This window comes from Mus pahari, chromosome 7 (genome assembly GCF_900095145.1).
Source record: "Mus pahari chromosome 7, PAHARI_EIJ_v1.1, whole genome shotgun sequence".
Taxonomy (NCBI): domain Eukaryota; kingdom Metazoa; phylum Chordata; class Mammalia; order Rodentia; family Muridae; genus Mus; species Mus pahari.
In genome coordinates, this window is record NC_034596.1 from 72,743,147 (window position 1) to 72,767,806 (window position 24,660).

The 24,660-nt window shown below is 41.3% G+C and overlaps 1 protein-coding gene across 5 annotated transcripts in view; it reads left to right on the forward strand.

Moving 5' to 3' along the window:
• Positions 1 to 4,734, forward strand: part of Fut8 (fucosyltransferase 8) — a 290,411-nt gene extending 285,677 nt beyond the window's left edge. For all 5 annotated transcript variants that reach the window (XM_029540852.1, XM_029540853.1, XM_021201869.2 and 2 more), the window contains exon 12: positions 3,752 to 4,734. In XM_029540852.1, coding sequence (XP_029396712.1) covers positions 3,752 to 4,069 — 318 coding nt within the window. In that variant the 3' untranslated portion in view covers positions 4,070 to 4,734. The remainder of the gene's footprint in view (positions 1 to 3,751) is intronic.
• Positions 4,735 to 24,660: the final 19,926 nt, after the last annotated feature.

Genomic DNA, 24,660 nt, shown 5'->3' on the forward strand with positions numbered 1-24,660 from the left:
CCGCCGCACTCATTAAGCTCAGCTGCTGCCCTTGTGGCCATTACTGTAAAGCGCCACACCGGGTGATTGGAGGTACCAAATTCATATTTGTTCAGAAATCTGTCTCATATTGGCCTAACTTGATATCTGAAATTTATCATTATTTATTCCTTTGGTTTAGGAAAATACAGATGTACTCACAAAGGCTAACAAATAACAACTACTATACCAATAAATAAACTAATATTTTCACAAAAAGAAAGCAAGGCCTATATTCCAGTGTTGTTCTTATGAGAGCAGTGCTTTTAAAGGTGAAGAGAAAGAACCATATTGCAGTCGTCCTGAGAATAACCCAAGTCTTGTGTTTCTGGCTAAAAAATGCTGGAGAGTGGGAGGAGGAACCTTGAAGAGAAGACTTGGGTTGCCCTGGGCTGCCTTAGCTCTTAGGTTGTGTCTTTCTGATACAACAGAATGAATACACAGTATAAGATTTGTAAGATATGTTATATCAAAAGAATATGTATGATAGTCGCAAGTATATGTGGGCTGCCTGGGCTCAAACTCGAATCTACCAGTTACTAAGTGTAACAGGGCAAGTGCTTTTGGTTCCCTTTGGCGTCTGTAAGATAAATAATGGAATATTATGGGATACTGAGAAGATTATCTCAAATAACACCTCACATCAGTATTTGACAACAACAGCGCAGCAAATATTAGCCTCGTCCACGTTACTTAGTTTGCTGTTAGTGGAGCTTTGCTATTCAACACTGAAGATACATTCTGAGAAGTGTGTCATTAAAGATTTTTGTCATTGTCAGAATGTGACATGCAGTGAGCTAAGATGTTTACAGAGTTTTGAGGATGTCATCTTATGAGAACACCACTGTGTATTTGGTCTGTCATTGATAATTCTTCTTTCCAGAATTCCAAGTTAATTTTGATTCTGTGTAGACTTTTGGCTGAATTTGAAGTTTAAAAGTTCTAAATTGTTTTTATTCTTATTTTATTACAATTTTCGTTTCTACCATTGATCCTAACTATATCATGGTAGCCCCAAGATTAACTTAGTTTGTTGACAGTGTTAACTTGAAAACAAGCTGAGATGATAGCACATGCCTAATTCCAGCATTACAAATAGAAATAGGGCCAGGAGATGGTGGTGCTTACCTTTAATCCCAGCACGTGGGAGGCAGAGGCAGGTGGCCTCTCTAGGAGGCTGATCTACAGAAGGAGTTGTAGGACATCCAGAACTACACAGAGAAACCCTGTCTCAAAAAAAAAAAAAGGAAAGAAGGAAGGAAGCAGGGAGATGCGTCCAAGATCATCCTTAGCTACATAAATGAGGCCAGCCTGAGCTACACAAGCTCTATCTCAAAAAAGAAAGAAAGAAAGAAAGAAAGAAAGAAAGAAAGAAAGAAAGAAAGAAAGAAAAGAAAAGAAAAGAAAAGAAAAGAAAAGAAAAGAAAAGAAAAGAAAAGAAAAGAAAAAGAAAAAAATCACTGTCTTGGTTTTTGGGTTGTTGTTGTTGTTGTTGTTGTTGTTGTTGTTGTTGTTTTTGACAGTAGTTGGAATAATCACTTTGTTTTTTAATTCCTGGGGGGAAAGGTCAGAATAAGCTCAGAGTAGAGGGCTTCCCTTTGCACAAGGCCCAGCATCACTGAGAGAGAAAAAGAACATCTTCATTCAGTTCTTGATCTCCACAGATGTCTTGGTTTAGAAACATCTGCTGGGCCATTCTAAAGTACCATTAGCAGATTAACAGCTATTAATAGTAGTTTCATTTTTAAGTAGATGCAAAATGTTGGCATAAGGACAATGAAAATTCATTAAACGAGATAACTAAACTAGAGCTGTGGAGAAATTTGACCTGAATTGAGTTCTCAGTCAGAATATAAAGAAGAAAAGTGTTCAAGGCAAATGATCATTCTCTCCTGTTATCACCTAACTCAGGAAGTGATCTGAAACCTGTTTTACTTCCTAGTGAATCTATTAGTTGCCAGAGTGTTATCCTTTTGTAGCTATAGCTTAGCTTTATCACCAAGCATATTAAATTCAGGAAGTGAAGTTTGGGGTATGGGATTTTACCTGCTAGAGAGGGTATTCTTTAACAGAAGAAACTTTTAAGTCCTCTTAAAACAATGCTAATTGGGTAGATACATCTTCCTTAAAGACCTGCCGAGCTTGTATCAGTACACTGCACACTTTAGAGCTCCTTAGGAATAGCTGATACATTTAAACTTGCTCATTGATCATCAGTAAATATATAAATCTCTAAGAAGAGTTTCTAAGAAAACACTATGGTTAAAAGTGGATAAAGGGAACTAGAGAGATGGCTCAGCTGTTTAGCACTTCCTGTGCTTGTAGAGAACCAGAGTTCACTCTCTGTATGGCAGCTCACAACCTCCTATATAACTCCAACTTCAGGAAATCTGACAGCATTCTGGCTTCTATAAGCATCTGCACATGCACATAAAGAGACATGTGCACATGTGCATAAATAGAAATAAAAATTAAGTCTTTTTTCCCATTAATTAATTTATTCACTTTACATCCAGGTCACTTCCCCCTATCTCCCCATCACACTGTCCTCCCCTGGCCCTCCCCTTCTCCTCTGAGAGGATGGAGCCTCCCCCTGAGTATCCCCCCCCCCACACACACACACACACACACATCAAGTGTCTGCAGGATTAGGCACATCCTCTCCCACTGAATCTAGTCAAGGCAGCCCAGTTAAGAGAATGAGATCCACAGGTGCACAATAGATTTCGGGATGGCCCCTGCTCCAATTGTTGAAAGACATGCATGAAGACCAAGCTGCATATCTGCTTTACATGTGCAGGGGCCCTAGGTCCTATCCATGTATGCTTTTTGGTTAGTGGTTCAGTCTCTGAGAGGAGCCAAGGGACCACAATAGTTGACTCTGTTGGTCTTCCTGTGGTGTTCCTGTCCATTCCAGGTTCCTCAATCCTTCCCTCAACTCTTTCATAAGACTTCTGGGGTCCGTACAGTGTTTGGCCGTGGGTCTCCGTATCTGTTTCAGTCAGCTGCTGGGTGGAGCCTCTCAGAAGACAGGACACATTTTGAGTCAAAAGTTTTGTGGATGGGTGGGTTAGCATCCTTATCCTTCTTCTGGTGTGGGGTCTACCTGGCTACAAGAAGTGGCCATTTCAGGTTCCATATCACCACTGCCAGGAGTCTCAGCTAAGTCACCCAAAAATTAAGTATTAATTTAACTTAAAAAGAAAAAAGAGTGGGCGAAGGGGCGAGAACAACCTTTGTGTTACTGGAGGTGCTAATCCCAATTTATCTGAAATTCTTCAAATAAAAACTTTATCTTACTCAGTTTTGTGTCACTAGTTCCCAGCTTGGAAGACCTTGTAGCTCTTCATAATATTTATTAAAAATTAATTGATTTGTATTCTTTAATTACATAATAATATATATTTATAACTCCCCATCTCTTCCCTCCCCTGTCTGTCTGTCTGTCTGTCTGTCTGTCTGTCTGTCTCTGTCTCTCTGCCTCTGTCTCTCTGTCTCTCTCTGTCTCTCTCTGTCTCTCTCTGTCTCTGTCTCTCTCTCTCTCTCTCTCTCTCTCTCTCTCTCTCTCTGTGTGTGTGTATGTGTGTGTGTGTGTGTGTGTGTGTATCCAGAAATGAAAAATAACTATTTTCTCAGCCCTCTCAGCCCTGGAACCCATCATTGATTAAAGATTGCTGTGCAGTGGGTTATTTTCACTGTGTACCAACATACTTGTTTTCTCCTCTTTTCCAAGGTCTGTCGGGTTGCTTATGAAATCATGCAAACCCTGCATCCTGATGCCTCTGCAAACTTCCATTCTTTAGATGACATCTACTATTTTGGAGGCCAAAATGCGCACAATCAGATTGCTGTTTATCCTCACAAACCTCGAACTGAAGAGGAAATTCCAATGGAACCTGGAGATATCATTGGTGTAGCTGGAAACCATTGGGATGGTTATTCTAAAGGTATCAACAGAAAACTTGGAAAAACAGGCTTATATCCCTCCTACAAAGTCCGAGAGAAGATAGAAACAGTCAAGTATCCCACATATCCTGAAGCTGAAAAATAAAGATGAAGTAGAAGAGATTAACAACAGAACTCAGTTCAGACCATCTCGGCCAAGCAGAAGACCTGGACTAACACGTGGTTCATTGACAGACACGCTCCACACCAAGAGCAAGCGGGAACCCTCAGATGCTGCACTGGTGGAATGCCTCTTTATGAAGGGCTGCGGTGCCCTCAAGCCCATGCACAGTACAATAATGTACTCACACATAACATGCAAATGGATTATTTTCTATTTTGCCCCTTTAAATATTATGTCCCCATTGAACAAACACTGCCACATTGTGTAATTTAAGTGACACAGACATTTTGTGTGAGACTTAAAACATGGTGCCTATATCTGAGAGACCTCTGTGACTTACCAAGAAGATGTGAACAGCTCCCTTCTCTGGGGAAGCTGGTGGTGGTGTGGCCACTGAATTCACTCCAGTCAACAGATTCAGAATGAGAATGGATGTTTTTCCTTTATATGGTTGTCTGGATTTCTTTTTTTAAGTAATTTCATCAGTTCAGTTTATCCACCTCATCATTAATAAATGAAGGATACATCAATAAAATAAAGTGAAATATTCACTCTCCATTAGGAAGTTTTGTAAAACAATGCCATGAACAAATTCTTTAGTACTCAATGTTTCTGGACATTCTCTTTGATAACAAAAAAATAAATTTTAAAAAGGAATTTTGTGAAGTTTCTGGAATTTTGTGTCACTAGATTATATAGTTACAAGCTTTGTAGTAGAAATATGGTAAAATGGGTTTATAGTTTTTAAAATTTGTTTTCTACTTTAGTTCTACTTTTTTCAGCTTCTGATAGAGTAATCATATTTTAACTAAGAGAAGAATCGGTCCGTCTAATACTAGTAACTGGCTTCAGTTGGTGCATATTTTGAAGTTGCTAAGAACATGCTTTGGAGGTGTTAATTATCTTACTTTGTACATTGTTGCTTTGTTTTAATCGACTGAAGTAGTTATTCTCTTGCTTCCAGAAAAACTATTGCTCGCTCAGTCTGTAAAGCCAACCAGAGCAGGTTTGTGTGGTGGCATCTCTTACTATGACATCTATCACTTTTTGTCACTTTTTGTGTTGTTCCATCCAGGTACAAGTCCTGTTTTTGAGGACACAAGGAATCCGAGGGGTTAGAAGCCAATTGTGTTCTGAAGTATATATCTCATAGAATTTGTGAACAGAGGTGATAGGGAACCAGAATGAGATCTAAAATAAGCCTAGAATTCCCTCACCTATGTTTCCTTCCAGGAACCCATGATGGAATCACTGCAGAAGAGTCAGGTACCTTCTCTCTAAGCTTTGTTTCTGTCCTTCCACAGGAAAAGCCCCCATTTGCATGGAGCCTGCCTTCTACGGGAGCTTTCATTATACATTTTTTTAAAAGACAAGGTCTCTGGCAATAGCCTAGCTGGCCTGGAACTTGCTATGTAGACCAAGCTGGCCTTGAACTCACAGGGATCTACTTGCCTCTGGACTGCTACGACTAAAGGTGTGCAACCCACACACAGCAAAGGTGTGCACACCACACACAGCTTGCCTCTTAAATGAAAGATCTGATCCATGTAGGAACCAGTAATAGGCATTGTATTAAGTATTAGGGATCCAGAAAGAAAGACTTAGTGAACTCTGACCTTTACAGTCTCAGGAAATGAAATCTTCCCATCAAATGTCCCTAAATTCTGACTTCCTCTCGAAGTCCACCCTTCTGAAAGAGCAAAACTCTAGGGTTCATCAAATTTTCATTTAGTTTAAGCATAAAACTCAGGTGAACTGCACTCTCCAGCTGAGCAGGCTGCGCATGAGTCACCTGCCAGCCCCCATCTGATTTGTCATCAGAACATCAGGATTTGTACCTCTGTAGACCTAAACATAAATCAGCGTCTTTCCATCCAGAACTGACCCAGTTCCAGAGCTCAAGAGAGAAAAAGAATCAAGTGTGAAGAGAATAACTGTTCTCAAATGGATGCAAAGACATAATCTTGTTTTTTTGGGTTTTTTTTTTTTTTTTTTTTTTTTTTTGTTTTTTTGTTTTTTTCGAGACAGGGTTTCTCTGTATAGCCCTGGCTGTCCTGGAACTCACTCTGTAGACCAGGCTGGCCTCGAACTCAGAAATCCACCTGCCTCTGCCTCCCGAGTGCTGGGATTAAAGGCGTGTGCCACCCTTTTAATCTTTGACCTGTAGTTCAGTTTCTTTCTAATTCATACTCTCTGTTGGGATTTCCTCTTTATTCGCCAAAAGAATATTTTTTTTCTTTACTAAAGTTATAAAAATTACTTTAAGAATTCTTTTCTGCAGGCTGGGGATTTAGCTCAGTATAGAACACTGCATACATTGAGTAGTATTAGATTGGGTCCTAAGCATTGGAAAGATGTTTGTATTAGTATTTGGGTTTTTTTTTAACTTTTATTTTTTATTTTTATTTATTTATTTTGAGACAGGGTGTCACTGGGTTTGCCCAGGTTGGCCTCAAACTCCCAATCCTACCTTAGCCTGCCAAGTGCTAGGATTACAGATAGGTACTGTGTCTGGCTTTGTAGGTGTGGTGTTGTGGGTTCTGTTATCTTCTGAAGAGTGCTGCTGCTGCTGCTGCTGCTGCTAGCAAGAACATAGCTTTTAACTTCATTAAGCTCCACTTATAAACTGTTCTGGATAGCAGCTCAAATCTTAATTTGGTTCTTTAACCTTTACCAGAGTTGCATATATTTCAGGGCTTAGTTCAAAACAAACAACAAAAGCCTGGGTGGAAATTCTGCCCAGAATTTGAGGCACTGCTTCTTTTGTGCAGCACACTTTGCTTTGAGACTTCCCTGTCACTTCCCAAGCAGCTGTAGTTGCTGACTCCATAGTGTCCTCTGTCTCTACCCAGAAAGACTCTGGTTTAGACATTTCCCTTTTTCAGGTCTCAGCCTGCCTCCAGAAGTTTCTGTTCTGTGCATTTGAATATTCTTTTGTATAGTGTTGAAATCTTAGAGTCGATCCATTAGATTACTTATTCATAAAATGCATACTCCACCATACATACAGGAGATAGAACTCTGATAGACTAAAATGAGAAAGCATGACAGGAAAGAGAATGGCTTAGTCATGTGACCATCCCCGCTTAAACCTGTAGGTATTAGGGGCTAAGCAATACTGATGTCCATACCTTCTGAAGCTCTCGTGCATGGTGGTGATTCCCTTTTATACACAGTGCCTTCTTTGAAACATTGACATTTCTTCACCACCTGGCACTTGTCTGTGAGCCTGGTACTTACTTAGAAACCCTATAGCGGGATTAGATTTAGATTAGATTAGATTAGATTAGATTAGATTAGATTAGATTAGATTAGATTAGGAGGATACGGATCTTCTCCTTGTTAGATGACAGGTTTTCAAAGGGTTTACTTAGAACCACATTACTACCCCAGGACTATTAAAAGTGAGTAACAGAATTCTATATATCAGTGGCAAAGCAGTTAAAAGAGGTCTATCCAGGCTTTCCTGCTCCTTCACTCAAGTTTAATATGTTGACTTGGGTAGTGAAAAAGTTCTGGCCCTTAGTGGAAAGGCTACAAACCCTAATCTAGGGTTTTCTCAGGATCCAAATGAATAAGGCCAGTTGCTTCCCTCTGTGGAAGTTTTCCCATTTCTGTTTAATCAAGCCCGTTTTCAAGATCACCAGTAAATAAAGATCAATAACAGCTCTAGTGAGGGAGTAGAAGGTTAAGGAACAACAACAAAAAAAAAAAAAAAAAANACCCCAAAAAGGCACCTAGAGTCATTGAATTATTATTTAGAGAATACAATCTCTGTACAGTTGGTGAGTAGGAAAATATAGGGCCCAAATGGTGTGTCTTAAAGAAGAAATACCTCTGTCCTCTTTCGCCACAGTCCACTTCCTGATACATTCCTTGTGTTGCCAGGAGACTAAACAGTAAATTCAGTAGGTTTTTGCAGAATAGATGTGATGCTTAGAAATTTGTGAATTTGCAAACTTGGTTATGATACCTTAATTTATGCTAGATACAAGCTCTAGGGGGTTTAAATGAAAAGTTATACTTACTGGTTCCTGACAGCATTTTCCCTTAGAAATGTGGAGGAGCTCTTCCAAGGCAGAAGAGTAATAGGGTTTAGAAGTTCTCTTGATTTCAGCTGTCACCAGTGCTGTCCATGCTGGAGGACCTGTTCTTTGACTGCATTCACTTGTTGTTCTTTGTACAAATTGCAATCTCTGACTATTGGTCTGCTGAGCTAGTCAAAGTACGACTTCCAACCCAGTTCAGTGGTCACTTGCCCGCTCTTCTTTTTGTCCTCAAGACTATCTTGATTTTATATTTCTGCCACCTTTATGTCTAGTCCTCGTGTCATTCATGTGCCTATTTACTTACAGAGACCACAGTTTCAGTGCTGGCACCTGTAAGATATAAATGCAATTAAGTAACTCCTTTGGGAGTTATGGATAAGGTAACTTGAGGATCTGAGACACAGTGAAGCTGGGCCCTCTGTATTCATGTCCATTTAAACTCAACATTCCCAAGAGTTTAACAAATCAATATCACTACAATTGATGGGAACATTTTATGTAAAACTATGTCAATCTAGACAGACCTTGTACCTTTTAAAAAGCAATCTATTGAAGGTTCTGGCCATGGTTCACTTGATGTTTTAGGAAGACTTCAATCCTCCTGTTGACCTACTGCCATGAGGAACTTTGTCATCAGTAACTGTTCTCAGTAACCGTTACTCCCACCTTACTGTCCTTTAGAGACTGTTGGTTCCTAACTGCCTGTGTGGGTAGAGAAAAAGCCATTTACAAAAGCTTGTTGATTCAAAACCCAGCTGGGTATGAGAGCATCTTTGGAGGCTGGAATGTACATCACTCTGTACCCAGAGCACAAATATTTAAGACTGTGGGTGGGGTCAGCAACTTGAGGAATGGTGAACAGGCTTTGTGTCCCTGGCAAGTATTCCCTAGAGGATAACAGCCACTAGGAATTTCTGGCCAAGTAAAGGAAGTGGGACAAAGGAAAAAAAAAATCAGTGGTGGTGTTTCCTATTCAGAGCATCTGTAAGTGCACACCATGTCGTTGAGCATCAGATCTCTAAGAGAAAGCCTACAGTGCTCACCATTGTCCCTAAATGGGGCTTCTGGTTTTAAATGTGAGTGTGCAAAACTTCTTCAGAATTTCATTTTCTTCATTTATAGAATACATTAGTCCTATTCAATGTTTGCAAATTTTTCAGTTGGATTCCACCTGTTTAAATGAAGCAACGTCAGCTGATTGCTATCCCAAGGGTCATGATATAACCACATCTTTGACTTCCTAGGCAAACAAGATCTGTTTGTTGTGTATGATCTTCATTCAGATTTTTAATCTGCAACAGTTGATTTTAAAAATACATGAGATATATAAAACAGTAAAAAGACTGAGTAGAATGTGACAGTTTGGACTGTTTATAACCTCTGAACTAGACTGAGAAGGTTCTTTCCTAACGAGTTCTTTCTGATCTTTTCACTGTTTCCTTAGTTAGAGCCACAAACATTGGAAATTACTCGCAAATATACCTCATAACTGGTGTTGACAGTTAACAAGGCCAAGAACAAGAGTGTCTTTTGTTAAGGGTAAAAAATGTGTGGTTCAAAATAAGATAGTTCTAGCTTCAGGTTTGACTTCATATCCATTGCATTAACAGGTTCAATCTCTCTCAGGCTGTTCTCTCTCAGGGAATTCTGTATCAAATAATCAGAATTCCGTAAGTCAGTAATTGGCAAGCTATGCCCACCTCTTGTTTTTATAAGTAAAGTTTTATTGGAACACAGCGTGTACATTCAGTTATGCAGTATCTATACCTCCTTTCTAACTGCAACAGTACAGTTGAGTAGTTGTGACAAAGATTGCCTGTATCGGCCATGAAACTTAAAGTATTTACTGTCAACCTTTTTAAAGTAAAAAAAAAAAGGTCACTGGCCCTTGCTATAAGTAGTCGTATTATTTAGATTAGAAATCATAACTAAAAGGGGTTCAGAATCCCAAAATACTGAGTCATCAAAAAAAAAAATAGTAGTATATTGGGGCCCCCACTGATCAGTGTCACACCTTTGGGAAAGATGCCTCTCAGCATAAATTTTGTAATAGAAAAAAGCCTTGCTACCAACTACTAGGAAATTACTTAACAAGCATAGATCTGTAGTATCTACAACACCTATTGAACTTCCCCCTTAGGCAAGAGCTCCATTGTAATATGTCTGGTGAAATGAGGCTGGACTTGAACTCTGTACTACTGATACCTTGGCAAGTCTCACACTCTTTCTGGGTCTTAGTTTTCTTGCTTTTCTAATGACAGGAACTCAGAAGTTTTTGTGGGGGGGGGTTTGTTTTTGTTTCACCGTAGTTTTTATTTTGAGACAATCTTGGGTCTCCTGGGCTGACCTTGACCTTTGTGTGTACCCAGAACTGGCCATCACCTTCTGATCCTCTTCCTTCCATCTTCCTAGTGCTGGAATTACAGGGTGTCATGCATGCTAGCCAAGCACTCCATCAGCTGACCTACATCCCAGACGGCAAGTTGTTTTGAGAAATTAGACATAAAATTGCTTAGTAAAGGCTAACAGCTCGGCAAAATCAGTTACCACTCAGGTTTTAGACATTTCTATAGTTCTAGAACTACGGTAGTCCTGAAGAGAAGAAAAGAAGTTAAACAGCCTTCAGAAGGGTTCTGTTTACAAAGATGCACACATGTGAACTGCCCTGAAAAGGTAAGATGAACTACACAGGCTGTGCGCATTGGAGCTCACTGGAGCATTGATGATTCTTGCTTGAGCACATTGCTGAAGCACTGATGATTCTCCCTGATCTCCTGCTGTGTGCCAGACATGCTTAGCATGCATTATCTTACTTGGCCTCATCTTCAGTCAGCCCTGTCAGTGGGTATTACTATCCCCATCTGATATATAAGGAAAAAGGAGTTGGTTTTATTATTCATTCACTATGTTCATATTTATTTTAAAGTACTCTATAAAGTATACTTATTCTAATTTTTCACATGACATTTCCTCACAGAAATTAAGTAGTTTTCACATGACAAAATATTCTAATATCTGTCATCATTGGACATAGGATGGGACTTGGGGTGTGTATATGGGATCATGAAATTATAAGTATTTCTCTATTGTGAATTTGATTAGAGTGATCAGGAAGGGTAAATGTGGTAAATCACCACAGGACTGCTACCACAATGGATACTAGGTATAAAAAAGCATTATGTAACAAATAGCAAATACTCTATGCAGAAGTCTCTATGAGAGTCATATGCTATTCAAAAATAGTTCAGTCTTATGGAATATTGAATTATAAAATTGCTTTAACTATCATGAAAATATACAGCCAACAACATTTAATAACATACCCTCAATCTATTCATGAGTAGGAAGCTCTGGGATAAATTATATGCAAGACAAGTGCTTAATAGTTGCTAAGTGGGATCAAGGCTTGCAACAAGCCTGCCTGATTCTGAAGTTTGTTCTTGCAGCTTTGAAACAGCCTGGCCTTCCTTATCCATCAATGAGCCAAATTTTTGCAGCCAGATTCCATTTCTTTGAGATATTTAATCATTGGAAGTTGGATCACCCAGACTCACTCTGCCGGTGAACATCTTTTTAACCATGCTTTTAAATTATTTCACCTCCTACCCCATTGTTCAAAAATTGTGGAACAGCATCTTAGCCTTCTCCCTATTTACCTTAACCATCATCATAACAGAAACTATATAGGCAGGAAGAAAAAGTAAAGATTCTGAGTTGATAGGCTTAGGAAATGTGGCTGGGCTCACCAGTCTTGGTCTCTGCTTGTCTACCTCATCTACCAGTATCCACTGGAAGCCATGCCTCACAGAGTCCACCCCCAGCTCAGCCTGTGCACTCTATAGAGATGCCAGATTATTAGGGCTACATTATTAGAAGCTGCTCCTTATCCAGCTCCTTAATAAAGAAAGGACTCCAGATATGATTCCATTCTCCTTAGCAAGCTAGAACCCAGAGCAGAAACAGTTTCCTTCTGTGTGCTTCAGAGACTGTAACTGTTGGTACAGAGGGCACACTCTTCCCATTTGAGGTTTCAGTTTTACCTAGGGACCGAAAGGGTAGAAGGCTCAGACCATGATTTATCCCGCCTTTGTCTGGCCAGCTTTGATGGTAGTGATATATAGCATGGCATCTTGGGCAAGTTTAGTGACCCATTAAGCTGTCCTGAGCTACATTTAGAGAAAACTCAGAGCCAGCAGAGCTGTCAACACTTGGTTTCTTTTTTTTATTAAGATTCTGCCTCTTAACCCTTAGAGACCACTTATCATTCTCACTTCCAAAAACAGACAGAGTTAAACCTGAGGTCATTGCTTAGTGGATACCCTTAGAGCTATCTGAGCCAGGAAGGGCCTCTTGGCCTCTCTCAGCAGCCATTTCATTATCACGTTTCTCCGCTGACAGGTGAGCCCACGTGCCACAGTGCACAGAGCTCTTGAGTTAACACAGTACTCAAAGCAGCTGTGCAAAGAAGAGTCAAGATGCTCAAACGTCTGGTAAGATTAGGGAGGTCGTGAAAGATGAGGCCACCAGTTATCACCAGCTTTTGGGGGGGGGTGATTTTTTTTTTATTAAATTGTATTTATTCGGGGAAGGTGAGCATGTCATCATACAAATGAAGGTAAAAGACAACCTGTATGAACTGGTTTCCACACAATGCAGATACCAGAGACTGAACGCAGCACCTTTACCCCACTGACGATCTCATTGCTCCAGTGATGATTTGTTTAACCCATACTGGAAACCAAGATATTACCTGACCAACTAAAGAAGAGAATGGTGCTTTCTATTTTCATTGTGACTTGGCCTTAGTAAACTTTACTTTGTAAGCCGCTCACTCGGCTGCAGCTTAAAGATGAACAATATACATTATTGTACAGGGATTGGCACAACAGAAATGTATTGTGCTGAAATAACTGAAAATTTAGAAATACTGAAGGAGTGGGACAAATCCAGCTAAGCAGCATCCTTTTCCTCAGCACATAGCTACAATGTGTTTTATGGCCAGACCATGTGACTTAAGTTCTATGGAGAGTCATAGAAACCTCTAGCATGCCTGACCTTAGAAGATCCTCTCGGCCTTTTCTCCTTACTGTCTCTAGGCTGGACGAAGAAAATATAGTAAAGAACTCCAAGCTCTTACATAGTTCTGGAGCCTAAGTGAATGAGCTGGGACCTCAGAATTTCTTCAAGGAGCAGAACCACCTCCTCCCCTCTGTGGACAGATGCATAGTAGATGATGGCATGACCGAGAGATGAGCTTTTAATGGCATTGCTGTTATTAAGTACAATGTTGAATTGCCCATAATCTGTGAACCAGATTTTAAGCATATGTGCTTCAGAACCAGGAGACCCTGGGTGGTTGGCTTTTTAGGGTCTCCAGAGCTTTAACTGCCCCTGAGGATGGCAATGTGATGGTAATAGAAATAGCGCCTCTTGAGTGGCCATTATAAGTGAGGTGCTATTCTAAGTGCTTTGCCTGTGTTAGTTCATTCCAGCCTCACAAACCAATGAGGTAGAAACTCCTCTTGTTCTAGTGTTGAAGAAGAGGAAACAGAAAATAAGTGGTTTGCCTAAGTTCAACCATTACAAGCAACAGAGCCCAAATTGAAATCCAAGCCTCCTGTCTCCCAAGCTGTCTCTTCTTCAGCCTCCAATACTGGCTCCATGTATCTGACTTCACCAGGAGGGCTGAGCACTGCAAGGCACAGGGTGTATCACCAGCAGGAGCCCTGGCCCCCCACTCTGTGGAGGACTGCACTGGATAGGAAACGCTTCAAAGTCTGTGTCCCTTGCACACACGAAGCACTATCTAGAGAGCAGAGTGAATCGTGGGGCCCTTGATCATCGGGGCTTCATTGGCTAAATGACTCTTCTCATATTTCTTTCTCTCACTACTCAGCCTTGGTCTGCCCTGCACTTGGCACAATAGAAAATATTTACCATAACTCTACCTGTACCTCCCATCCCTACACCTATAGTCAGTCTGTTCTTCCTGATCCCTCTCCCTGACTCCACCTCAAAGCCCGAGTGTCTTAGAACAGGGAGTCACATTCTTCAAATGTTTTCTGGTTTTCTGACCCTACTTGACTGCTGTCAACAGCCAGAGGCATTAAAGAGGGAGATTTTTGCCAGTTCTCTCTACCTAGGTCAGGGCTTTCAAGCTGCACTCGTGGAGATGTTTTAAGAGCTATCTGAGAAGATGGGTGGGTGGGGGATAAAGAGAGCATTGGTTGTGTGGGACTCTAAACCCCTAACCATACTTCTATGATAAATCCTACTTTATCTCTTCTGTATAAGATGTCAGGAAGAGAACTCTTCCAACCCTGAGAAAGGGGGAGAGACCTTTAGAGCTACTTTATTTCATGAACTTCTGAACCCCCGCCATTCCTGTCTATGAGGACCAGAGATAGTTTTAAAAAGGAGAAGAAGGAAGAAGAGGAGGCAGAGGAAGAGGAGGGAGAGGAAGAAGAAGAAAAAGAAGAAGGCCAGCCGACTCTCCTAGCTTCCTCCATCTCATTCTCTAGGCTTCAAAGCCAAAGACATTTCCTAGCAAAACAGCTCATGGGTGGAGTAAGGGGCTGTGTTCATTGCTTCCTGCACAGGTCCCGTGGTTCTGACTTTTAAGGAATCTTATACAAAGTAGATGCTAAAGGAAAGCTCTGTGATGATGGATGTCTATCAGTATGATGATGGATGTCTATCAGTATGAGGGAGGAGGCTGTCCACAGTATTCATTCTTTAAGATTCAGAGAGAAATTGGGGATTAAGAACAAAGAGTTTCCCATCCTGGCATCACTGGGAGGGGAGCCCCTTGGTCCTGTAGAGGCTTGATGTCCCAGGATAGGGGAACACTAGGCCACTGAGGCAGGAATGGGTGGGTGGGNGGGCAAGCAGGGGAAGGGAGGAGAGGAAAGGGGACTTGTGGAAGGGAACCTGGGAAGGGGGATAACATTTGAAATGTAAATAAATAAAATAACCAATTTAAAAAAGAGAAAAAGGATTAAGAAAAATATCAGCTTAAAAAAGAGTAAAAGAACAAAGAGTCTAGACTGGAATTCCAGCTCTTCCACTTCAAACCATGTGACCTCATCCTTAAATCTGAATATCCAGTACAATGAGCTATTTCCTCACAGGTTTTCTGTGAGGATTGGATGAGTTAATATTTGCAAAATAATCAGAACCTGGCATCCAGTGCTCAGTAAATGTGACTTTACATTAGATCTTGTCACCATTGTTACTCTGGTAAGGTACCTCCCCCAGCACCTCTCAGCAGAATTTTTTATTCTTGTCTGTACTTTGCCAGCATTTTCCTTAGGCCTCTGGCAAAACTATAATGACATCCTTCCCATACCACCCCCAATCAAATTAGTTACTAGAGAACAGTAAAGTAGTCTTTGAAGTCAGGATAGATTTCCTACATTAAGCCAGTTCACCCCTGTGACGGTGGTAGTTGCAGGTCTTTGTCTTCCATGGGTCTGGTCTATCACAGGCATTCCCTGCGGTTATCAGCATCGTCCCCTTTTTTTTCCTTGAGATGAGGATGAGGCTGAGTTTAGGCTCGGACCAGAGAATCTCTGACTGTCATGACTGTGAGGCTCTGGGAATTCAAAGCATGGAAAAGAAAGTGGCATTTGCGGAGCTCCTGCTGTGAGCGGAATAGCCCTGGCTCTTCACAGCATCTCCCACAGCTATTTGATGGTGGTAATTCTTGTTTGTTGTTCACATTTTCACCACACGGAAGCCAGGTGTGAATGACTTTCCTGTATCTGAGACAGGATTTGAACCTAGGACTGCCTCCTAAGCTTGTGTTCTTTCCACTGTTCAGGGGAGTGAAGGAAGCCGAGACTTAAAGGTGCCCTATCCCCTGACTCTTTTCCACACTGCCTCTCTTGTCTATCTTGCTATCTGTTCTTTCATCAGCCTCTGTAGTCCCGTCTTCCTCCTGAGTTGACTTATTATCACCTGACCGTTTTTCTTTATTGATGAATGTAAGTGCCACTTCCTGCTGCTGTGATAGAATACCCTAGCAAGAGTTTATTGCAGCTCATAGTTCCAGGATACAGTCCATCACTGTAAAGGAAGCATAGTGGCTGTATAGCTTGTGCATTCAATCACATCTACAATCAGGAACAGAGAGGAATGAATTCATGTTTGCATGCTAGTGCTCAGCTTGTTCTCAGAACTCATAAAATTCAGCATCCCTGCCTAGCAAATGATGTCACCCATACTGGGCAGGTCTTTCAACCTCAATTAATATAATCTAGATGATTACCCATAGCCAGTGCCCACAGGCCAACCTGATTCGACAATCCCTCATTAAGACTCTGGACTGACTAGTTTTATGTCAATTTGGCACATGAGAGCCGTCATCAAGGACGGAGTCTCAAGTGAGAAAATGCATCTATAAGATCCAACTGTAAGGCATTTTTTAAAATTAGTGATTGATAGGGAAAGGCCTATGGGTGGTACCATCTCTGGGCTGGTGGTCTTGGATTCTATAAGAAAGCAGGTTAAGCAAGCCATGAGGAGCAAGCCATGAGGAGTCGACAATAAGCAACACCCTCCATGACCTCTGTATCAGTTCCTACATCTGGGTCCTACCCTGCTTAAACTCTTGTCCTGACTTCTTGAACTGAGATGTGGAAGCATAAGCTGGATAAACCCTTTCCTCCCCAAGTTACTTTGGTCATGATGTTTCATTATAGCAATAGTAACCTTAACTAAGGTGGGTTCCTTTCCCAGGTGATTATGGACTGTGTCGAGTTGACAATTAAAACTAACCATCACACTAAGCATCTATATATCCCCACTGTCTTGTTTGCCATCATGGGACTGAATGCTTCTGGGGTTGGCAATGACACTGAACTCAAAGGGGCCATAGCATCTGCATCATCAGCTGCTCTCATTGTAAAACAAGTGTAAAGGATGTGAGATGGGCCATGCTGAGCAGTACATAGGATATGTGTGATGAAAAGGGCAGAGTGAAAGGGCCACCAGTCACCTCTCTTGGTACTCAGCCTTACTCAAAATGACCTGTTTTTTTTTTGCCTGAAGGCCATGGGCTTCAGGAATTCCCTGCCACATGCCCCCTTCAATCTTGCTGCAGTGACTGCAATAGCTGCAGCTGCCACCACCACCGTTCACCTATTGAATACCTACCATGTGATTCACACATCTTTAATCTCAGTCTGCGCAATAATCCCGTCATCTAGGCACCAACATACTCTGTTTTAGAGATGGGGAGAAGAACATCAGAGAATAAATGAAGCTCGAGTAACTCGAGAGTGATGCATCATGGAAAAAGGGCAGGAAAACCTGAAAACCCAGGAAGAAGGGGTTGGGGAAAGAGGGTTGGCCTCTCAGAGGTTGACTGCCACTTCTTAGACACCTCCCCAGCAAGCTGGCAGAACATGGGAGCAAATGAATGCTGCTATCAGCTCTCTTCATGGCCCCCTGGAGAAAGGGTGACTGCGCCTAGGCCCACCTGGCAAATGAGTTTCTCCAGCCCCTGAAAGATGGTACTTGAATTCCTTCTTACTTTTCTAAGGAATTCACTATATGGTTAGGTTGGCCTTGAACTCATGGATCTCCCGCCTTCCTCCATCTCCTGAGTTCTGGGATTACAGGTTGGCTCTACTGTACCTGCTCTGACTACACATTCCTGTGAGTTTCACCCAACTCTCATTTCTTTCATTCCGCACTCCAATCTATGGCTCTCGTATCCTGAATCCTTTAAATCCATTTGAGGCTCTTCAAACAGGTATCCCAAGATCGTTCCCTCTGAATTGTGACAGAATCCCAGTTCTTAGAATAAAAGCAGCTACCTGAGGGTGTTACCCACTATTCTGTAGTGGCCCCCTCTTCTAGAGAAGTGCTTCTCAACCTGTGTGTTGTGACCCTTTTGGAAGTCAAACAACTCTCTCACAGGGGTCACCCAAGACCATCAGAGAACAGATATTTACATTATAATTCATTACAGTAACAACATTACAGTTATGAAGTAGCAACAAAAACAATTTTAGGGTTGAGGTCACTACAACAGGAGGGACTGTTTTAAAGGGTCTCAGCAATAGGAAGGTCGAGAACAAACTCTCTAGAGACCTTCTGGAACTAAGTATCCATCTATCCCACTGATCTGGACCATTCTGTAGTGTACAGGACTGTCTATTCTAAGCAGCCTGTGCTAGCAGCCACCAGCCACCAACAAATAGCCTTTGACAGAACAATTGGGCTTTTAAAACAATTTCAAAACTATAATCCATTAGTGTGGTTAATAATAAGTACTAATAAGGCAGGTCGGAGTAGCTCCAGTTGACAGGCTGTGTCTAGTAGCTCAGTGCACCCCACTCCTCACCTTACCTTTCTTCTTCTCTCCCATCCTTGCTTCCCTTTCTTGATAAGGGGGTTGAGGTCAGATCTTGCTGCCTGTAGTTTGCCCAGATGCAAAGTAGCTCTCACTGTTCTTTCTGAGGTGTTCCTAGGAATAGCAAGAGCCATGGAAAACCAACACATAATTTGTGAGCAAGTACCAGATACACCAGACACAGGTGGATGTCAAGCACAAAAGAAAGGGGAAAAAAAATCGTATCTTCATGGAACTTATGGTCAAGGAGATAATAGATAAATACATGGAGTTATAGTATGTGTAATGATAAGAATTAAACAGCAGAGAGGGCCACAGAGAGCAATAGGCTGTGATTGAGGATTAACATCTTAAACAGGCTGGGCAGAGATGCCATCCCTTACAAAATGATGTGTGAGCAAATGCCACAAGAATCTGCACTGTGAGCCAGGTGTGATGGCGCACTCCTTTAGTCCCAGCACTTGGGAGGCAGAGGCAGGCGGATTTCTGAGTTCAAGGCCAGCCTGGTCTACAGAGTGAGTTCCAGGACAACCAGAGCTACACAGAGAAACCCTGTCTTGAAAAACCAAAAAGAAAAAAAAAAAAAGAGTCTACACTGTGCAGAGTTGGTGAAGACAGCAGAACAAGAACACATGCAAAGGATCTGAGGCCAAGGGACGCCTGGGCTGTGGGAGAGCAAAGAGGCCACTCTGGCTGAAAAGGAGAGCAGCTAATGAAGAAAAGAAAGAAGCTGTGACAGTTTGGATGGTGCCTGACCTTGCACTCCAGCATGTGGGTGTACCCTAAAGGCAATGGGATAGTTTGAGGGGTTGTGAGCAGTTAAATGCATAATCTAACTCAAGCAGTAAAAGTACTTATATAGGCATGGTTGCTGGGAGATAACTAGTGGGTCAAGAGCATCCCTTGTAGACACAAAGACCTGATTTGAACTCCTAGCACCCATATAAAGGCTGAACATGGTAGTACACATCTGTAATCCCAGTACTGAGGTGTGGGCCAGTGACAGGGGTGTCCTGGGGGCTGGCTGGCTAGCCATCCTAGGCAGAACAGGATGATCCAGGTTCAGTGAGAAATTCCATCTAGATTGGGTAACACACACACACACACACACACACACACACACACACACACACAGACCTTGTACTATGGACGGAAGTTGAAATGGGGAGAGACTCCTTAGGGAATATTGAACTCATCTGCAAATGGGCATAGATTTCAAGGATTAAGGGCAGAGTTTATACCAAAACCCCATCTGAGCACAAAAATTAGAAAACAGATTCTGAGCAATAGATGATGGTTTGTCAGCTCAGAAGAATGATGGTGAGATACAAAGGGTCCTATTTAGCGAATGTTTTATAGGTAAAGCCATATGTGCTGACAGTATACATATGGGATGAAAAGAGAGGGGGTTAAGCTCATATCACATGAGGAAACAAGTAAACGATGTGATCAAAGTTTCAAGCAACTTTTAAAACAATAATTACAGCTAAACAGATGAACAATTACAAGAGTGGAAAGAACAAGATTACTCACGGCCAAACATATTAAAAAATCGTATGTAATTAACTTTTCATTTTATCTGTCCCCTTTAATCCGTGTATATATTTAAATCTGCTTATTTTTTTTTATGTTTTTTGGGCATATAAATAACTAATAAAATTTTGAGTATGTGGCCTTAGGCAAATGACATAATTTCTCTATGTCTCTGTTTCCTCCTCTATGCGGGCAGGAAGATGACCATACTCAAAACTACTTAAGTTTCATTAATGTCTAGACGTAAGGTAGACAGTGCCTTGACACACATACACATTGAAAAATAATTACTGCAATTGAATAATATTATTTCAGCTATCTTCTCGCCTTATAGAAATCACTTACCTTAGTTTGTTTTGTGTGCCAAAAACATGTAAGGTTGACTATCTTTGGAAATTGCAGTTATTATTAGGTGCAGTTACTGTGTTACAGTTTAGATGCCCTAAACTTTTTCATCTTATCATTATTTCTTACTAAAACCCCATTTATTTAGCCCCCCTGGCACCTTCAGAAAATGCTATTCTCTGTTCCTATGAAGTTCTGCCGATAAGAGAGATCATGCAGTCTGTCCCTCCTTGGCTTCTTCCAGTTAGCATAATGGCATAGGCTCACCCATGCTGTCAACGTGGCAGGATTCCATATCTTGGCTGTTAGAAAAAAGCCTGCAATGAGTTTTTGCACAGCAAGAGAAAAAGTCAACAAATTGAAAAGGCCGTCCATAGAAGGAAAGAAAATATTTGCAAACTACATATAGGATAGGGGCATGGTATCTAAGTATACCATAGAGAATATAACAAATCAAAAATTAAAAGGAGCAACTGGCATTTTCCAACAGATACATAAGTCATAACGAGATGTCGCCCCATACCTTTGAAGATAACTACTATAAAAAATTCAAAGACTAGTGTTGATGGGAATGCAGAGAAAAGGCAGCCTCTGTGCACACTAAGCGCTTACAAACTGGTACATCAACTATAGAAAACTAGGAAGGATCCTTGCACCCTCCAAAAAATTAAAAGCAGAATTACTGTAAGATCTAGCAATTCTAATTCTGGGCATATATCCAAAAAACATGAAATTAGTATCTCAAAGAAATGTATGCACTCCTGCGATCATTGCAGCATTACTCACAATAGCAGGTGTGATCCTTAAATAATTAGAACTGCAACCACACAATTTCACATTCTATAAAAGAGAAGTATGTGACACTTCATGACCCTAGCCAGGGCTCATTGGCTAAATGTTAAGGAAATTAATGTGCCCGATACAATTTACCCTCCAGGATATAAACAGAACTCAGAGTTCCCATTTTAAGTTGGAAAAAAAAAAGAAAGAAAGAAAAGAAAAGAAATACAATCCTGAAATCAGCCACTAAAAACAAGAGCCTTGGGGAACATAAAATCATCCATTTCATTTACTCACTAGCAAACGTGGATTAAGTGAGCCCGTACGTAAGCACCTCCGTAACAGATTAGTAAGTAGGACCCACCTTACTTTGAGGTGATCAAGATATTGTGGGGTCGCTCAAGTTGCTGTAATTGGTTTTTATGTCTAAGAGCTGTAGTGTGTTAAGTGCACATGTTACTGAGGGCTAGCTCGGAGAGGCAGGGAGATGTCTGCAGGGGGCGGTGATCTTCTTTCCATACGCGTTAGGTGAGGCACAGAAGGGACTTAGCTCTGTTGGCTCATAGTACTGGTGACTTGGGTTGTTCTGGTTGTTCTTTATTCAGGTTGCCTTTAGGAAGGGGACAGAGGGTGACAGGACAATCAGTGTATGTTTAGATAACAGGAGACAGAAATCCAGTGTGGTCCAGGATAGACAGCTAAGACTGAAGATTAGTGGAGCTCCGAGTCAAGAAAACGGAAAAAACAAAAAACAAAAAACAAAAACAAAAAACAACAACAACAACAAAAACACCTTATATTGGATGTTCAGGGAGCACAAAAGTAAACAGTGATGTGACCAAGTATTTAACTCCTACTGGCAGAACACCACCTTTGTGTGATTATGAGTAAATATGGCCTTGAGGTCAGAAGTGAAAACTTTCACCAGCCCATCTGTGTGAGTCAACCCATACGCTTATGTGCCTGCTTCCATGTGGCCTTCGTGCTGGCCTCTGTGTGTGTACCTGTGTGTGGCTTAGGTACGGTCATCTGCCTGGATGCCTGTGTGTAGGTGAATGAAGTATGTCTTACCTGCCTGTGCCTCCTCGTGTTCGCTTTAATCCCCAGCTCCCTGGGACCCTCCTCCACTCTCAGCTTTGGGGCTTGGATCTCTCTCATGCTTACTGACTACACTGTGTTACCTGTGATTCTTGGCGTCATCCAGGTGCCTGCTTCAAAGCCTACTGGATGAGTGCAATGTAAATAGAAGATGACTCAAAAAGAAACAGCCGAAGACATCAAACTGGCACCCTGGCCATGTAAACCTTTTGTTAGGGTAGAGGTGGAGATAATATTTTTTTTTCTGATACTTAGCAAGTTCCTCATCTAGAGTCCTGAGAGTGGAGGGTTAGGGGATGGAAGATGTTCTTGGTCTTCCAAAGAGAAAATTTTCAATAGAGAATTAGAAAATAGCAAAAGCATTAGCTAAGCTGGTGGAGTGATGGTCTAACGAGTTGCTGCTAGAGGTTACAAAATGCAACCACGCTGGGATCCCAACTGTCTTGGTTTCTCTTCCCCTCAGTGTGATTAAGTACTCTGACAAAATCTACTTAAGGGTTTATCCTGGCTCAAGGTTTAAGGATTCAGGCCGCCATGGTGGGGGGAGTCAGTGTGGCAGGAGCTGGCCACATTGTATCCACAGCCAGGAAACCTATGAAGGCAGGCTCCCCTCACTTCTATTGTACACAGCAGAGGCCGCAGGGATGAGTTTTCCCACTTCAGTCAGCAAACTCAAGATAATCCTCTAGGGGCACTCTGAGGCCTAGATCCTGTCAAGTTGACAGTGCTCACCATCACACACCTCGGAAGCTTCTTCCAGGCTTAGCGGTTTGCACAGCCTAAGAAGTTCACCGGCAGAAGTTCGTCCAGAGGCTAGCGAAAACCTTGGTGGCTGTCTGTCTGTATATTTGTTTCATTTATCTCTAGTGTGGGGAATGGCTTTCTGCTTCCAGTCTTGAGTAAGTGCTTTTCATGGATGTAACACAACTCTGCAGCACAGAGGGAGGGCAAGCCTCAGAAATGTGATCCCAGCTTCTTGCCTTCCACAGAGACGCTGCTTCAGGGCAGGTGGAGAGCTCAGATGGGGGACTTGCGCACGCCAGTGACACTAAAGCTTCTCCATCTCCACCTCCAGGACATTGTTGTGATTGGTCTGATAGCTTCGTGCTTGAGCAGTTCAAAACACTGATACCATCTATTCAACTACATGGTGAGAGCCTGCTTTATAGTGAACTACAGGGTGGGAAGCGGGGAATGGACTCTGATTGTAGAAGCAGACTTTACTGAGAGTTAACAGCTGTTCTGTGTGTTATACATGTGAACTAGAGTGAGATTTAATCATCCTACACACACACACACACACACACACACACAGACTTGGTAGACCTTCACACTACCAGCTTAGCCAATGTCTGTCCAAGTCTCTAATTCTTTATTTTGAAATCTTTTTCTTTGGAACACCAGGAATATTTTCTATCACTTGACCATCCATTCTAGGTCTTTAGATAAGAACTTGGTAAATATCAGGGAAAAAATGTATGTATGTATGTATGTATGTATGTATATATGTATGTATATTTGAGATTATAGGTGACAATATATTTGCACATCTGCATTTCTCAGACTTTTTATACTATATTTTTAAGTAAAAAATTATGAAAAAGTATATATATATATGTATATATATATATATACATATATACACATATTTAAAATAGCAACTTCACTTAAAAGTTGTAGTGCATCCATACAGTACTATGCAATTGCTTAAAATTATTTCTCAGAGGAACAGTGTAGGCATGAGAAAATGTTCATAGTATGATGAGAAGTGAGAAAAACAAGTTAGGAAACAGCAGGAACGGCGCAGCACTATTTTTATAAAACAGCTATCTACATGAAAGACTTTATACCAGAGTTTTAACTATCGCTTTCTTTAAAAGTACTTGAGATTATAGGTGACAGAATTTTTTTTTTTTTTTTTTTTTGCACATTTGTGTTTCTCGGGCTTTTTATATCGTGTTTTTAAGTTTAAAAAAAAAAACTATGTAAAACTAAAAATAATATGCAAAGTGTCTGATACAGTTTCAATAAATGATAGCTCCCTCCCACGGTCACTTAAAGAGATTTGATCTCATTTTATGTTTTGAATAGAGAAGTTACATTCAACATCTTACAAATACTAAAGTGAAAATTCTCCCTCCAACTTCAGCCTTCCAGCCATCTGCCTATTTCTCATGGGTAGCCAGTGATAACCGTTTCTTTCCTTTGTTTGAGATGGGGTTTCTCTTTATAGCCCTGGTTGTTTGGGGGCTCACTCTGTAAACCAGACTGGTCTCGAACTCATAGAGATCTACCTGCATCTGCCTACCCATGAGTGCTTGTGTAAGCACACACATAAAGCTGTGAGTGCTGGTGTAAGCACACACATCAAGCTGTGCGTGCTTGTGTAAGCACACACATAAAGCTGT